The sequence below is a fragment of the Pezoporus wallicus genome, unplaced genomic scaffold (assembly GCF_028554395.1).
Source record: "Pezoporus wallicus isolate ANWC-B61680 ecotype Strahan unplaced genomic scaffold, APGP_CSIRO_Pwel_v1 contig_8797, whole genome shotgun sequence".
Classification (NCBI taxonomy): Eukaryota; Metazoa; Chordata; class Aves; order Psittaciformes; family Psittacidae; genus Pezoporus; species Pezoporus wallicus.
This window is the reverse complement of record NW_026641918.1, coordinates 973,696-989,874: the sequence shown is the minus strand read 5'-3', so window position 1 is coordinate 989,874 and position 16,179 is coordinate 973,696. Positions and strand designations below refer to the sequence as shown.

The window sequence follows — 16,179 nt, the reverse complement described above, 5'->3', positions numbered from 1 at the left end:
CTCATCTGTAATGTATTTCAAAGACAAAAATATCTGGGCCAGTTCTATCAGGGAACAGTAATTCACATTGTTCTAGACAGCTCGACAACCTGTCTCTGAGAATGGCTATGGGTGAAAAAGTAGGGTTGTACACTCTTCCTCTGAAAGCCCAACTGGGTGAAGTCTCCATGCTCTGAGAGCTGTTTCTAAACAGGAGAATTTTTGCAAACCATGTCCTTTTACCTTAAAACCTGTAACTTATGACGTGCCTTTCGTATCTTAGTTACTGAGCAGAAAGAGAGCCTTGGGGAGACCGCAATGACATTGATTTCCAGCAGCCATCACCTGAAGAAGCCTGGACTACCACCTATTTTGTATGGATTCAGCTAACTGAGTTAACAGTGTTCTCAGTTGGTTGGTTGTTGTTCTATTTTCTCATCCATTGGTACAGCCTTTCGTTTAGATGCAGCTATTCTGCAGTTTACTTGCTCCATCATCCTTCTTTCCTTGCATAGGGAACATTTCTGTCTTCTTGTCCCAGGCAATTTCTTTGGCCCATAAACCACTGGTCAAAGCTTATTGAACTCAGTACTTTGTGTTGCCTCTGTTCTGGAAGGGATGTCCTGGAGGCCCTGACAGCAAACAGAGATATGACCTGACATGGAGCCATTTCATGATACAGCAAATGCTCCCAGCAAGCACTTGATAATATTAACCAGAGAGAGATTTCCCAAATCATCGCTCCTTTCCATATGGGAATAGTTATTCTCGCATAAAGCACCTTTAGACCGAAAAGGCTGCAGCCTTGCTTGGGAGGAGCGGGCACTTTAATTTGACTGGTATACTCCAAGCTGTCTGATGATAGTGCGTAGACAAGGCCCGAAGTATAGGAGCTCTTCAAGGGAAAGCCTTTAGTGCAAAGGGCTGTAAAACACCATTTTACAGTGTTGTTCTAAATTTCCTTTTGATTTTATGGTTCATCTAATTCGAAGAGAAACCTTCTCTGCAGAGAAGTGGAATGGGAAACACGCTTCCATGTCAAAACACTTGGAATCGCATCAAGCTCCTGTTTAAGCCATTTATTTTTCTTTAATTCACCTCGGGGTTGGGGTTTTTTCCTATCCTTTCCATGCATTCAGCTGTTTATGTTGCCTTTTGGTGCAGCCAACTTCCTTCTCGCTCTGTTCCCTCCTGCTCACCTCCTTCACCATCCCCAGTGGCTGAAACGAAGATCTTTTCAAGAAACCAACCTTTGGAACACAAAAAAATCCCCGTTAAAAAAAGGCATCACCGAGGCCACATCTACAGTAAGTCCCAGGAGAGTGGAGGCTCCCTGCAAAGGCTGCCGGGGAGCTCTCGGGAGGGTAGGAGCTTGCTTGCATGGCATAAAGGATTTGCAGTGATTTCTGTCCCATTTCTGCCCCTAAAGATGCTCTTGTGTGGCCTAAAGTCTTGCAACCCTAGCCCTAAACTTTCCTTCCTGCCCTTCTGCCTGTTCAGACTGTATTTGGGTCAGGAAATGTCTTTCATTATAACATTTAGATTCTGCCTAAGCTAACTCACAGGAGGATACCTCCAAAGCCTCGTAAGAAAACTAACACATGAACTGAGGGTCAAACGAGCCCAGCTCCAAACCAGAGCTGGCTTAAGGGGAAAGTTACACGGCATCCTATGGGCTGTAAACAGTTTCCTCAGATGTTTACAGACAACGGGGAGTGGAAATGCCAGTGTTTTGTAAATGATCAGGTCTTTAAAACCAACGGCAACCCCCCCCCCACTTTCTCCAACTTCACAATAAACACCAGTCAAAACAAACAGTCCCGACAGCAACGCATCCTCACATCCCGACGCTTCAGCGCAACAGAAAGATGCTTGTTCCCATTAAGGAGAATTTATAATTCCTGGGGCATCCATGACCCTTCCTTCTTCAAGAATAATATTGAAACTAACTATTGATGTCAATTCCTTTCCTCCTATGCCCTCATTTTATCCCTGCAACAAAAGCTCTTCGTGTGTTGTGATAATGATTTTATCAATAATTTATGATTATTTTAATAAATTAATCACATTCGTCATTAACATTGGAGTAGGGTGAAACAGATTCGATTTCAAAGGTGGTTTTCACGGTAGAGAGTGATTTAGCAAAGCTGAAATGGGTTTTTCTCCCAAAAATATTTATAGTGTTTTGCTGATTTTCCATGGAATTTATCAAGGTGTTTTTAGTTACATTGACTGGTGAAAATGAAACAGCCTGTATGCACTGAACTGGGTCTTTCTGGTTTCTCTGACTAAGATGATCAATTTACCTGGAAGAAAACATGATGGCAATTTCTTTTCCTGCTAAAATCCCAAATTTGCCCTTTTTATCGCTTGGAAATGGAAATAAATTCTAAAAATAGGAATTTCCTATAGAATTCATGTTTTCATTGCAGCGAGATGGTACTGTTATAACTAATGGTAATCCATCTGACTGCCCCTCAGAGTTCCAGCCATGCACAAGTACCTCTTGTATTAGAGGTTGCTTGAAGACAGCGCAGGGAAAAACAAGAACTGCAGCCACCGAGGGGCTCTTAATCTCATCCCCAGGCTCCCCAGCAGTACACCAGATGCAAAGTCAGATGAACAACTCTCCGTGGTCTTTGTTCCACCCTTTCTTTCTTGAGGGGGGGTATTTATGAAGCTATCTTCCCTTCCATCTCTTGGACCTATCTGCAAGGTACGTTTATACCATCGAAAGCAAGTTCAAAGGCACAGCCCCTGCTTTGGGAACAGAAAGAGGGAAGGTGTGTTGTGCTCCTTCATGTCCATGAGACGTGCCTCTAGGTCACAAACGGACCTTCAAGGTTTCTCCTCCTTAAACACACACATTCTCCTGTTGCGGTGGCTGATGCAGGGGCAGAATCATCACCCCAGGCTTCGGCTTCTCTTCTGACCATGGCCCCAGGCTACAAAGTGCCTTTGGGTTTTGAACCAAGAGCATGAGAGGAGCAGAAGGAGGAGAAGCTGTTGTCACTATTTTCCCATAGCACCTGGAAATTATGATGGCCACTTCAAAATCACCACATTTTCCTGCTAGGAAAGAGGAACTGAAGTGTGTGCGTGGTTACATGTGAAGCACTGGAACTCCTTTGGACTTCCCAGTGCTTTCCCCTTATTTCTAATTAACATGTTGAGGAATTTTAAAACGTAATAAACATTAGTTCTAAACAAGCAGAAAGTAAAGCTCGGTTATTTCGGGTTTGATGTAAACATTTATAGCGCAGCTCCATCCTTAAACAGTTAATCTTATAGCGACCTATTAAAATAAAATGAATTGTGTTATAATTCATCCTAAAGCAACCTCAGGGTTAGTGTATCAGGTAACTCCTGCTTTTGCAGTCCTCATGACGTTTTTAATCAAATTCAGCTGTAATTGCTGGAGCATACACATGCCTCTTTTAATACTCTGCCTACATTTGGGACTCATATGAGTCTGTTTTCTCTTAACGTATCTAATAAATAGAAAACATGAAAAGAGCATATTTTGCAGGACTCGGAGCTTTTCCACCATTGCCTTTGTTCTAGGAATTGTCTGACAGGCTTATGAGAATCGAGCACTTGTCAGGTTCCCCCCCCCTCCCGCCCCTTGGATAAAGTTCTTTGTGGGTTTTCAGTCACTGTTTGTGTTGCTAGCACCCTGTTAAAGGGGGGCATAGGCACAAGGCAGGAGCAGCTGCCCCAGGAGCCAGGTGGAGCGTGTGAGAGGGAGAGATTTCATAGGCAGCTTTAAAAAATCACTGCCAGTGATGGATGTTGAGACGTTGCTTACATCTAAGTCACCTACGGGTTGTTGATGGAGACGTGAAATGTCATGTCTGCATCGGAGGTATTTGTGTAAACACAACTTCTGTAACTCAGTGTGTGTGTTGGGGGGGGTGGTGGTGGTTGACTTTAATTTTTCTTGGTGTCTCCAACGCTGCATCTGTTTCCAATTTGCCAGCAATTTTCTTCTGGCTAGTAAAGCTCCCAAGATGACTGCAACTGGCCACATGGGTTTCTCTGCCCCACCGTGGGGGTTGATTACAAGGGGTAGTAGTAAATCCAGCTCGGGATTCAGGGCGAGCTTTTCCCGTGAACTTATAAGTGCTTTTACATCCCGACTCTTTTGTTAACGCCGACCTTTAAAGTTTATTTCATCGCAGCTTATTACGTGCGTGTGCTCAGTGGTCCCCGGCTGAGACTGTGGGTACGTTTGCATCTCTCCCACGGGGGAGAGATGCAAACGCCTGTGAGATGCCCCTCAACGAAACTAGGAGAAGAAGGGGTTTGTTAACACAATAGCGAGCCCTCGGGGTTCCTCTTCAGCTACGTGGTTCGTGCAATTCACACGTGGAAACGTGAGAAAAGAATGAAAAATGACTTTGAAACGTGATCTGATTCGGTCAGTGGCCAGCCGGGCTCTGAGTGCGCACAGAGGGTTGCTCGCTTCCCCACAGGATAACGAGATTAAGGCTTGAAAACGGCGTTTTTAACCCCGGTGCACGCGAGTTCTTAAAAGCACGCTTAAAAGTGACAACGCCGATGAGTACTTCTCCCGATTCCCTTTCTCTCCTGGGCACCTCCTGCCGCTTTGACTTTTCCTCCCGTCGGAAGTGAGCTTCTCCCTAAAATCCTCTTTACCTTGCCTCGGAAACTGTTTCTCTTACCACAAACAACAATTATAATAATAATGAAGAATCCCAAGAATGTCTATATTAAAAAAGCGGCTCTGGCGAGGTCCCTGGTCATTGGGTACAGGTCTGTTTTCCTTGGAAATTGGGAGGAATGCTAAACGCCTCGTCTACCAGAGAGTAAATTGTGTGCGGAGCTCTAGGCACGGCTCCCAAGTTGCCCTTTCACCCCTTCACTTTATATGTTCCTCTTATTAAGGAGAAAAATGTTTCAATATGTTGGAATCTGGGGCAAAGCCGGGAAGGAGGGAAAGAGAATAGAGAGTGGAAGGACATTTTCCAAATAGTTTTGGTAACCCTTGTGAGGGTTACGTTTAGAATTGATGTTGTACTGAAATCCCTGGAAGTTTCTTCCCCAGGTTAGTGCAAAATAGCATCTGCGAACCCTTCCGAGGTGACAAGATGTACCAGAAACGTGACCCGGGGGGGGATCCCTCTGTACTGAAGATGCTCTTCTTCTCCTTCCCTAAACGCGTTACTATTTAAGAGGGTATTATTAAATGGCTAAAAGGGGTCTGGAGAGAGAAATGCTGGATTCTGGATCCAGCAGAGGGAATAGTTTCGGGGGGATTTCATCTCACTTTCCCAGCCCCGTTCCTCTGCAGTGTTCTCAGTTCAGCTTCAGGGGGAAATGGGTTAACTGCTTTCAAGGTAGGAGTCGGGGAAAAAAAAACAACCTCAAAGTAAGAAACGATGATTTAAAAACGGATATTTGAAACTTCCTTACTTTAAAAGGGGATTTAAAGTAGCACTTGAGCTCCACTCAGCGTCTCTTTTCAGCTTCACTCCTCAGCAGCATTTCTTTTTAAGAAAGTTGTGAATTTGGGAGTTTTATCCTTTTTTCCCCTTGGTTGTTTAAAGTCGTGAGTAACGCCCGGTGGGCTCATTGGGCGAGGATGTGATACAGCCATGATTGATGAGAGGGAGCAGCTGAAATATTGATAAGGGGGAAAACGGAAATCAAATGAAAAGTGGAGGGCATAGAAGAGAGGGAAAGGAAAGCACGTCCTGGAGCTGCGAGCGTTACAGAAGCTCCCTGAGGAAATGCCTGGTTGATGCAGCCTGTCTGGATGGGCTGGGAATTCTGACTTCAGCGCTGCTTTGGATCTACCAAGTTTAATCTTCTGCTCTTTGCAAAGCTGCAGCGGCAGGGTAGTAATCCAGACCTGGTGGGGAGTTTTATTCCTAGTCTCAACCTGGATCTTTACAAACTGGTCTGCCACTGGTTGAGGGGAAAGGGTATAAAAGGTGAGTCATTTAAATAATAGTAATAAGAATAAGCGAAAGGCGGATCTTAAAAGTAGTTTAAGAGGCCCTTTTATATTGCGACTGATGCTGGCAGGGCGATACGATTGGCGGCTAATCCACAGCAGACTCCTTCAGACGGGCTCCAAATATGCAGATGTATTTATTTATATGAATTAGGGAGGTAAGCGGATGGGGGGGGGCGCTGATCAGGGGTGCAGAGGGGAGCGGGGGAACCCAATACGTGAATCCTTGACCCTCTAAAATTTACTGGCTAAGCAAAATTACCCCGTCCCCCTCCACCCCCTGTTGCAAGTTCAGAAGCAAAAAGAAACTGGAATGTGTTAGGAGGGAGGACGACAGAAGAAAGAATTGTACTTATCAGAAACACATTGTCGATTTTATAATCGGTTGCCCTTTTGTGCCAGCTGGCTGCGTAATAAATGCTTTAAAAATCAATAAAAGGGGGTTTACGTGCAGATAGCTTTGCTTTTCCAGAGTTGTTGGGCTGGGGGGATGTTTTTTGCTTTCTTTCTCTTCTTCCTATGTTTTGAATCAGATGTTTGGCTGCAAAGCAGGGGCGCAGCTCTGGGGGCACTGACGTGTCCGCTATTGCCGGGGTGGCAGCTCCAGGAATTAGGATTTCTTCATTAATCGAACGAAGGTTGCTCCGGGATTCCCCAGCAGTGGCTGGGTTGTATTAGATGCTGAGAAACTAGGTGCAGAGTTAGAATCACTGCCACACGTACTGACCACTTGTGCCCAACTCAGCAGGCGCATTTCTAATTGTGTAGTGTAATTGTCTTATAGTAAATTCTGATGAAGCCTCTTTTTCCATCCCACCCGGAGGACCAGCAGAACAGCAGCACTTAGGAGCTCCCTGCTAAGGGGTTGTGTGTGTGTATATATGGAGGGGTGTGTAGTGTGGTCGTTCTTCTTAACGATGCACTAATTAAAGTAAGTTAATTGCTTTGTGGTGCTTTCCAATGGGACTAAGGATCCTGAGGGCAACGTGTAGGGAAAAAGAACCCCTCGTCGCTTATTTTAGTGACTGCAGATCTATTTTTCCCACACACCATTCTGTTTTCCACGATCGTTGTTAATCTCGGCATCTCTGTAGTGATGACTCGGGGAGGGGGGGAAGAGAGGCAAAAAAAAAAACCCTGTTCATCAGGAGATCATCAAGTCTTAGAAGTACAGAAAAACAGATGTATTGCCTTGATGGGAGCCTGAGATAAAGCACCGCGATGTTTGACTGAGCATCCGAAATAGAGGGGCTGAGAGTGACAACCCTGGGGAGGGGGGTATTGCTGTTTGGAATGAAACTTCCGTTCGCTATTCTTAAAACTTTGTATTTACTTATAGTTTAATTATTATTGGTGAGAAAGGTTCTTTAAATCAATAGAGGCCGGCAGGTTAATGGCTCGGAATGGTTTCAATGAGTCAGGAAAGGCAACTGCCCTTCATTTAGCCAAGTGAAACCCTTGGCTACAAGTCAATAGGGTTAACTAGGCTCGACATGAAAACATGAGTATTTCAGCTGGCTTTTAATTGTTGGCTAAGAAATTCAGTTAATCAAATGTCAAACGTTTCCACCTGCTCTGGTGAAGAAGGCTCTTTTTCCCGGGTGGGGGAATCCAAAAGCAAAACCGGACTGCTGTTAAAGCAGAGAAATAAAACCTCACTTCATCAACTCCTGTCTGCTGCTCGACTTGTAGTTACTGTGGTGGACGTTTTTCAGCGTCCTTTCAAAGGTACATTTAAATGCTTGATCACTTCTTTTTAAGTTTTATTCCTAATGTTACTTTTATAGCAATGCTTTGTTTCATTACTTGTATATAACTTTTTATTCTTTTTTTAATTTCAGGTCAATTTTAGGACCCTTAAATCTCTCTATTAAACAAGTAAGGATGTTTCAGACTGTACCAGACACTTCGTCTTACGTCAAGGTAAGACATGACAGCATCTTTAAACAGGTAATGTCAAAAATTCCAATCTTCCCGAGTTTACAGTGATTTGTATTACTTGAAAATCCTGACTTAGCAGGGGAAAAGAATCTCTCTCTGCCTTTGGTGGGAGAGGGGTTGGAGTCTCCAGTATCACAGTTATCAGTCTATGTGGGGTTGAGTCAAAAGTTGTATCATCAGGGACCAATGCTGTGTTGAAGTGGCTTTGTCTTTTATAATGCATTGATGCTTGGTTCGATCGGTTATAGTATAAATCCTGTTATAGTGAGGGTGTTTTGCATTGCATTGCATTACAGTGGTGGTTTGTTGCTCTGAAACCAATATCAGAGTGGCGCTGCGCTACTAGTGTTATATCCTAGTGGTTTGTTACATTGGCTTCCAATTTCTCAGATACCATTTAGTCTTGAACCAGAGCTAAATTTCATTTAATAGCCTTCTACTTCTCTGCTGCGCCAGCGACTGAATCCAACATGCAAGATGATATGTCTCTTTTGAGAGGTCCATTTCAGGATGGATTTAGAGGGGGAAAATATTTAATGATTCAAACCAAAACATCTCTTTCAGTTACTGCAGATTGTTGCACCAGGCAATGCTATGTAATACTGAGATTTCTTTGACAGTGTGACTTACGGTTTCCTTGAGTAATGCTTCCATACAATTTAGTAGGCAAACTGACTTTGGTTGGGTTTACTGATACTGACTGGTGCCAGACCTTACACTCTAGACAGTTGTTTGCATATCCTTTTTTTTTTTTTTTTGCAGTAAAAAACAAAAGGGTTCTTAGAATGTATTTTGAGGGGCCACTTCTGCCTCTTTCTTTTCATCAGATTGAAACAAGCCTTGGCACAGCCTGGTCCCTTTATAACTCAGTCGAGTACTATATTATATTTGACATCATATAGGGTTTTTTCCACAACAGTTCCCAAGAATGTAAATAAACCAAGCCTGAGACATCTGTGTTACACGTTTAAGGCAAACCCTGCATGCAACAGCACTTAGGGAAAATCTAAAACACAAGCCTCTTCTCTCCCTGAAGAAGGCTGAAGAAACACAGAAGGGTGTTAACTAGAGCTGGGTGGATAATTTGTATGAATAATTCATTACAGGAATTTAGCCTCTTTTTCTGTCCCTCTTGTTAGTCAACGTTCCATGCACCAATTGTGATTTTCATGTACTCACACCTTATTGGAAGTGATTTATTGATTGATTTCTGTGTGTGTGGCTCATTCTGCGGGCAGTTTTGTATTGGAAATGCCAGCTCGGTGGGATGATTCCCAGGTGATGTGTCATTACTTGATTTCCCTGATTGGGTGAACTCGTAGAGCTCTCTGGATTTGGTTTAGAGACACCATCCAAACAGGAATGGTCAAGGTTTCACATGCAGTTGATGTCCCCCAGCATCAGAACTATAGCTCAGGGAATGCTGGTGATTTAATTTTGCTTATTAAATTCGTATAGCTTTGGAGCAAACTCTAGAAGAATAGAAACTCTGTGGAAAGCAAATGAAATTCAAGTCTCATGAAAGCAAACTCACTCAAAGTTCAAGTGAAGAAACATGTTACACAGTCTGTGCCCAGCTTTAGCATTAATGTCTCTTTGGAGTTCCTGTATGTGGGAAATGATCTGAGATGTGTTCTGTTTACAATGAAGAGATGAAGGCCCTTTGACATCCTATATTATGGTATCATTGCCTTTTGTTGCGAGGCTAGATCCAGCCTCAGCTCCAGTTAGTAGCAAAATTCCTTTTGAATTAAGTGGAACCAAGATCCAGGCCTAAATAATTAAACATTCCAGCAGGATTGAGTGAGTCTGTCCATAACTGTGTCAGGATAGCCTTCTCATTAAGTACAATCCTGCAGGCAAAGTGCTTGGACAAAGTTCTCTTCATATAAGAATGTGTTTTATCCACCAGGAAGAACTCCTTCAGGCTATATTTATATCCAGTGTTTCAGGGGTGGAGGGATACATGAGCTGTGTCATTTGAAGCTCTCTGCCTTTTATTACAACCCTTCACCATCAGCTGCCCTTGTCTGGGGGGGGAAGTACCTTGTCTTTGGTGTTTTGTCTGTAAAGCTTCATTCACACCAGTGTCACTGTGCTTAGAAAACTCCACAGCATTTTGACAGCAGTCTCTTAAGTCTGATTCAAAGTCTTCTGGAGACAAAGGAAATCTCTATTGACTCCTAAAAGTTTTGAGTTGGGCAGCTCAGTGCCAGTGGGGCAAAAGGGTACCTGGGCAGCTCATTCAGACCAGTGAGGCTGTGCATCAAAGTAAGAATGTGGTTAAATTTGGGAGAACTAGAACCTTAAATGCACGGGTTAGGTCAACCTCTGGCCCCTCTGAGTTTGGTGATGGTTTCCATTGACTTAAAACGCATCCAGGGGCAAGTGGGAGATTCTGAGGGTGATTGGCTTATTTGCAGAAGTGGTGGGATTGACTAATGATCTAGTTAGGAAATGTGGGTACGGATCCAAGCCTGATAGCCTGGTGCTCCTGAGCAAGATACTTCAACTCTCTGTTCCTCTGTTTCTCCATCTTTAAAGCATGGATGGAAGTGCTGTATAAGAACAACGCTCTGTTCACATGCAGAAAGCACCTGCCTTCTCTTTCCTGCTTCCCCACGCTGAGCTTTGTGGACTTCCCAAAGAAGTCTGGAAAGCAGGAGGTAGAGTTCCAATTGCTCTCTCTTCCCAAGTCTTTATTATTATTATTATTTCCATGTCATTCCTTCTCCAGCAAAATTTACTTGCTTGTCCTGTGGGAGGAGAAGTGTTTTATTTATTGCTTCCGTGGGCTCTCGGCTGATGATGTGTACACTACCCCCTTTGCAGCAGAAAAAGCAGTATTGGGATCAATGTCTTGTATAAATCCTCTCAAACAAACGCACTACATATGTAAAATTTATGTTTATCCTGTGCCTTCTACAGAGAAGGCCTCTGTATGTTGTAATCAGGAGGGGGTTGCTGGCAGGGTGCTCCCCAGCAGCTCCCAGGAGGAGCAAACTCACTATTGCAGCTCTGCGGTACAAAATAGCCTATGGCCACCTCCAGGCCACCCTGGTTTTCTTGCCATGGCTCAAAATGCAGAAGAGAGGGGAGGGACTTGGTGGCTGGAGGAGGAAGAGGAGGATTTCAGTTTTAGTATGGTTTGTTTGATCAAGGGTGACTTATGTTGAGTCATACTGGGCAAGTTCAGCTTCTTGTGTTGTAACCTTGATTTACATCACAACCACATAGGACGTGTGGATCCGTATCTAGCACACTGTATAAGGTCATGACAGGAGCACTCTGTCTTCTCTCCATACACACTTCTCCTGTTGACCTGAATATGATGGAGAGGTAGAAATCATAAATGTAGAAGAAGGCATTTTGATTCACACTGGTTTGTTCTATGTGACTGATGAAGTATCTCTATTACTCAGACCACTATGGACCTGCTGGTCTGCAAGTACTTATTAATTCACAGTCTATCAGAGGGTGCTAATCTCATCTAAACACTCGTATTTGACTGTACAGAATGAGACATGTAATATAATTGGGAAATTAAATTCTAAAAGACAGCGCTGGAATCCTGTCTGGAGGGATATGGAAAGAATTAGGGCTGTAAGCAAAGCAACATGACCTCCGAATACTGACTTTTTAATTATTACCATTGCCACAAGCTCCTCCGGGCCGCAGACGTCTCTGCTCCCTTCTGCACTGCCAGTTTGTGGTTTAATCTGTGTGTAAAGGCGGTGCAAAAGTAATTTTTTTTAGTGGGGAGGTGTTATTGACCCGCGCTTTTCTTATGCCCTTCGGCAGCATCCTAACACTTATCTGCTCTCTATGCGAGGAAGGGAGGGATAGAAAAGTCACTGCTTCTGCTTTCGGTTCCCCGGTTGGACCCACAACAGAGCCTGAAGCTCTGCGAAGCGTCCCGGGACCGGTGGGTCCCCTGCCGTGGGAGCCGGGAGCACCCACAAATCATCTTCATGAGGGGCTGCAGCCCAGAGCTCTGAAAGGGCACAGGGATGGGCTTTGCTCCGGGAAGGAACCTCGGTGCAAGTGCGGGTCTGCTCGCTTTAGAAATGGATTTCATGCAGCCCTAACGTTTGTGGTAGTGTATAAAGAGGCATATTCATGGAGGCAAAATAGCCTGGGTGGCTGGAAACAATATTTGGGTTGTTCTTGCTTTCACCCTGCCTGGAAAGTTTACAGAAGCCCTAAAGAGGGTGTGTGTGTGTATCTTTTAGGAACAAAACAGGGAGATTTTTCCTGGAGCAGGCAATAGGAAAGCTGCAGACAAACACGGACACGATATCTGTCCAGCAGCAGCAAGAGGCTGCTCGGAGACAGCTTACAAGGACAGAACATCCCGTTTAATATCACTGGCTTTTGCAACAGAGACCTGGTAGTGGAGGTGGTGCCTGGGGAATCTCCCCAGGGGAAGTCGCTGCATGGGGCCGGCTCATCCCGCAGGTGCTCAGGGATGCGTGGATTCCGGGAATGCCGCTGGGCCAGGAACCTCCAAAGCGCTCTTGAGAGCAGCTTTAACCCGGCAGCAGAGGGGAAAGCAGACCCTTCAGGGTGTTTTTAACCCGCAGCTCAGGCAGTGGTGGTCCTACTGAGAGCATCCTCTAGCGCGTTACCCGTTTCTGCCTCTCTTTTAGTACTAGTACTATTACTTCTCCCCCGTTCCTGGCGTCCGGCAGAACTTTGCTTCCTCCCACCCAGACGGGAAGGACAAGACCCAGAGAAGGTGGGGAAAGCCACTAAATTGTCAGACTTCAGCGAGCCATTGATTGACACCTTGCGACAATTTGGGCTCAGCTCTTGCTGGCACCTATCTGTATTTTATACAGGAAAAAATCCCTTCCCATTTCCCATTGTCCTGTGAATCCTGGACTTCCTCCCCGTGCTGAAGCCCAGGGAAAAGCTGGCGTTGTTTCTTCCCTGCTTTACCTTCAAGACACGGTTTGAATTTGGGTAGAGAACGTGGAAGAAACGCCGTTTATCCCCTGAAAATGCAGTCTGGAGCTTTGTAAAAGAAACCAGGCTTTCGGGCACAAGAGGCAAGGTCGTTACAGTGATTCGAGCAACCACCCCCCTCCCTAGCTCCGCGACCTTCGAATGGCTCCGTTCTCCCACAGTTGATAGAAAAACACCCCCCACCAACATGCTGGGTCCAGGGAATTTTGTATCCCGGCCTTTCCTGTGTTTGGAAAGAGAGGAGGTGTGGAGGGAAAGGGGAGCAGAAAAGGAATTAAAAAGAAAGTGATGCTAAAGGGGGGAGAGGGCGAGGGGATGATGTTTTAAATCTTTCCTGCAAATCTCCAAGTATCTGAAGTCTGAGGAACAAATTCAAAGCAGGCACGGCCGCCTGAAGAGAAGTTAGGGAGAAATATTCCGTTCCATTCAAGCGCATCAAGGGTCTAGCTGGAGTCTTGTTTGGCTAAGGTCAGACGAGCCTGGGTTCTCCAATAAAAATAAATCTCAAATTAATTATGGCCTCAAGCGAGGGGCCAGACGTTTGGAGCTTGTGCGCTGCAGTCTGTTTGCTCGGCCTGCGGGATGCTGGGGGGGGGATGTGCCTTAGTTTTCCAGTAATTGCTGGAGCGGGGAGGAAAGGGACATGGAGCCCAAATAAAAGCGGCCAGCACACTGCTCACCCTACCGCTCGCCTAATTGCGATGCAGCTTCAAAGCTACTGCATCTTCTCCACCCCACTCTTAAGACGTTATGTTTTACTTAGGATCGATTAGCAGGGAATAACTTCCCGGCTTCAAGTTCCCAAACGGGGCTGCTCTTGTAGACCCAGAGGTGGGATAGACCCGATCCTGCAGCTGTGGGGCTGGAAAACTCAACCGATTTCCTTTTGTCACTGGGAAGAAGAGGTTTGCCCAACGAGTTTAGTTGAGAATCGGCATTTGTTTCTCGGGATCAAATCCCAGGGCTGGAGTTTGGGCTTTTTTTCTTGGAAGAATGTGGGTTTCGAAAACAAACAAACCACGTCGCGCTTTTCATTCTGCAACGGAGCCGGTGCCAGGGGAAACTCAGCCCCGGAAAACTTAAACGTTTGCTGAAGCTGGTGGAGATTTTTCCCTCCAGTGAAGTCTGGAGCAGAACAGACCCCGGCCTAAAAAGGGCAAAGAATGAGGGTAAATATGGTCAATAGTTTTATATAGGATAGAATTTATAGGGTTATAGTATACACACGCACTATACCTGCCTAGCAGGAGGTGCGTAACTACGTAGATAGAGTTAAAGAAAAAGGTACTTTCTAGGGACAAAATCAAGGCGCGGGGCTGGATCTGGGGTTCCTCCGCCTCGGTTCAAAGCGGCAGTCCCTGGGCGCTAACGAGAGCTCAGGTGATGCTCTTCAGGTGATAGAGAGGGAAAAAAGCCGGCTCCCTTTCCCAGCCTCCGAAATGAGGATTTCTAACGTGACAACCACGGCCTGGGAAGGTTTTCATTACCTTTATTCCTATAGAATAACTACACGGTTTTAATTACGAAGCGATGACCGCTAATCCCGTGTGAATTACAGGCAGAACATCCCTGTTTGAGGTTGTGTAGTCCCGCTAAATACTGGCACTGAACTGCGCTAAAGGGTTAACTGCTTTGATGCTGGACGTGAAACAGTCACTGGCCATATCCCCCCTACCCCCGCGGTGTGTCCTTATTGATTTCAATCGGATCACGCCAAAAACGTCGGTTTCGGCTTCTCCGTGCGAGGCTGCAGCCGGTGTAACTGCAAGGACGAAGAGAGGAGGTGGGGACATGCCAAGCGCTTGAGCTCAAGATCGAACTGATTAAAAACGTGGCTGGTGAATCTCGTCTCATTCATAAGCGGAGTGAAAAAAGAAATAATGAAAATAGCGGAGGAGTAACTGATTTCTACCAGCTTGTCCCAATGGAAGCATTTGAAATCTTCCGTGGTTGCCAAGATCAAATGATTTTCCAGATGTCTGGTGGTAACCACATTAAAGAGATCGTAATTCCGGCGCTGTATATACATAATGCATCCAAAACCCCAGCATCGGGTTAAAACCTGAGCACGACGAGCAGCATCGTGCCCGGCGGTGGCTTCGCTTCCCTTGCCCATCACCGCTGCCTCCCTCTCAAAACAGTTAAACCCAAAGGCTGAGCAATCACCTGGGATGATTCAGAGCTTGGCACACGAGGGTTATGAATATTCCAGCTTTCCCAAGCAGTTTGAGATAACTTTAAGGGTGTTATTTTAGGGTTTAGGTGAAGCAAAGGTTCTATCGTTGCGTTATTGGGGGGGGGGGGAATAGATTGTTTCGCTTGTCTATTAGTATGTTTAAAAATCTGGCTCGTTACCTTAGCTCTTGGACTTGTCGCGGGTCTTATTTTAGACCAAACACTGGAGGTAAAGCGCGGCGCAGCCCTGACGGACCCGCTCTAACCGGTGACCTCAAAAGGGTCACCCCTCAGGCATCCCAAATAAGCCCCTGGGTTCGCGGTGCCCGCCTGGCACTAAAATCCAGGGTTGGGTTCCCCGCATGTCTGTAGGCGGGATAGGGATGTGGGTGTGTGTTTGACATCCTGGAGAGCACAGGGCATCCCTGCCCGGGGCACGGGCTCCTTCCAGGGTATGTTTTTTTCCCCTTCCTCTCGCGGTTAAGCTCCTCAGCCTGTCCTCTCCCTCACCCGTTTTTTTGGGAGGGGGCTGGTAGTGTTGTCTAAAGAGGAAACCATTCGGGTTTTGAAAGGATGCGTTTCACTCTTCCCTTTAACCTCTCGCTTTTCTGGCTGCCGCAGCCTGCCATGCGGTAACGCTGGAGGGGGGAGTATTTGGGGGCGGGGGGGGGTGGTGGTGGTGGCAGAGAGCAGGGAAAAAGACAGAGTAATGAGGGAAGCAAAGGGTTAACCGTGATTTCTTTTAATTGAACTCCAGTTCTTGTGGCCCTAGGCAAGGGGGGACCTGACCCCGCTAGCAGCATCCAGATGTGCTGCTCTCCGGGGAGACCCCGGGATTGTAAAGCAGACAAGAGGCGGGGGGGACGGGCTGTCCCCTCCGCTCCCCCCGCTTCACCTCCCGCCTGCAGACGGCCTCAATCGCTGGCAAGCAGCGAGCCAAAACCTCCAGGTCTGGTCACGTTCAGTCCCGTGTCTGCATCTGAACTCCCAAATTGTAGCTGAATTGATGAGGCTAATTTCAGGGGAGGGGGGAGGGAGGGGAGGGAGGGGCAAGGGGGGACCCACAGCTCTCTCCTGCCAGCCTCCGTCTTGGAGAAATAAAGTATTAATATAAGGCATCTCTGCCGCAGCCGGGT

At 46.0% G+C, this 16,179-nt stretch overlaps 1 protein-coding gene across 2 annotated transcripts in view; it reads left to right on the top strand.

The window, feature by feature from the left end:
* Positions 1–5,521: 5,521 nt before the first annotated feature.
* Positions 5,522–16,179, top strand: part of FLI1 (Fli-1 proto-oncogene, ETS transcription factor) — a 79,276-nt gene continuing 68,618 nt past the window's right edge. Inside the window, exons 1-2 of one of the 2 annotated variants that reach the window (XM_057425979.1) lie at positions 5,522–5,936; positions 7,801–7,882. In XM_057425979.1, coding sequence (XP_057281962.1) covers positions 7,844–7,882 — 39 coding nt within the window. In that variant the 5' untranslated portion in view covers positions 5,522–5,936; positions 7,801–7,843. Of the gene's footprint in view, positions 5,937–7,800; positions 7,910–16,179 lie in introns of both variants that reach the window. The other variant, XM_057425978.1, reaches the window with a different exon arrangement.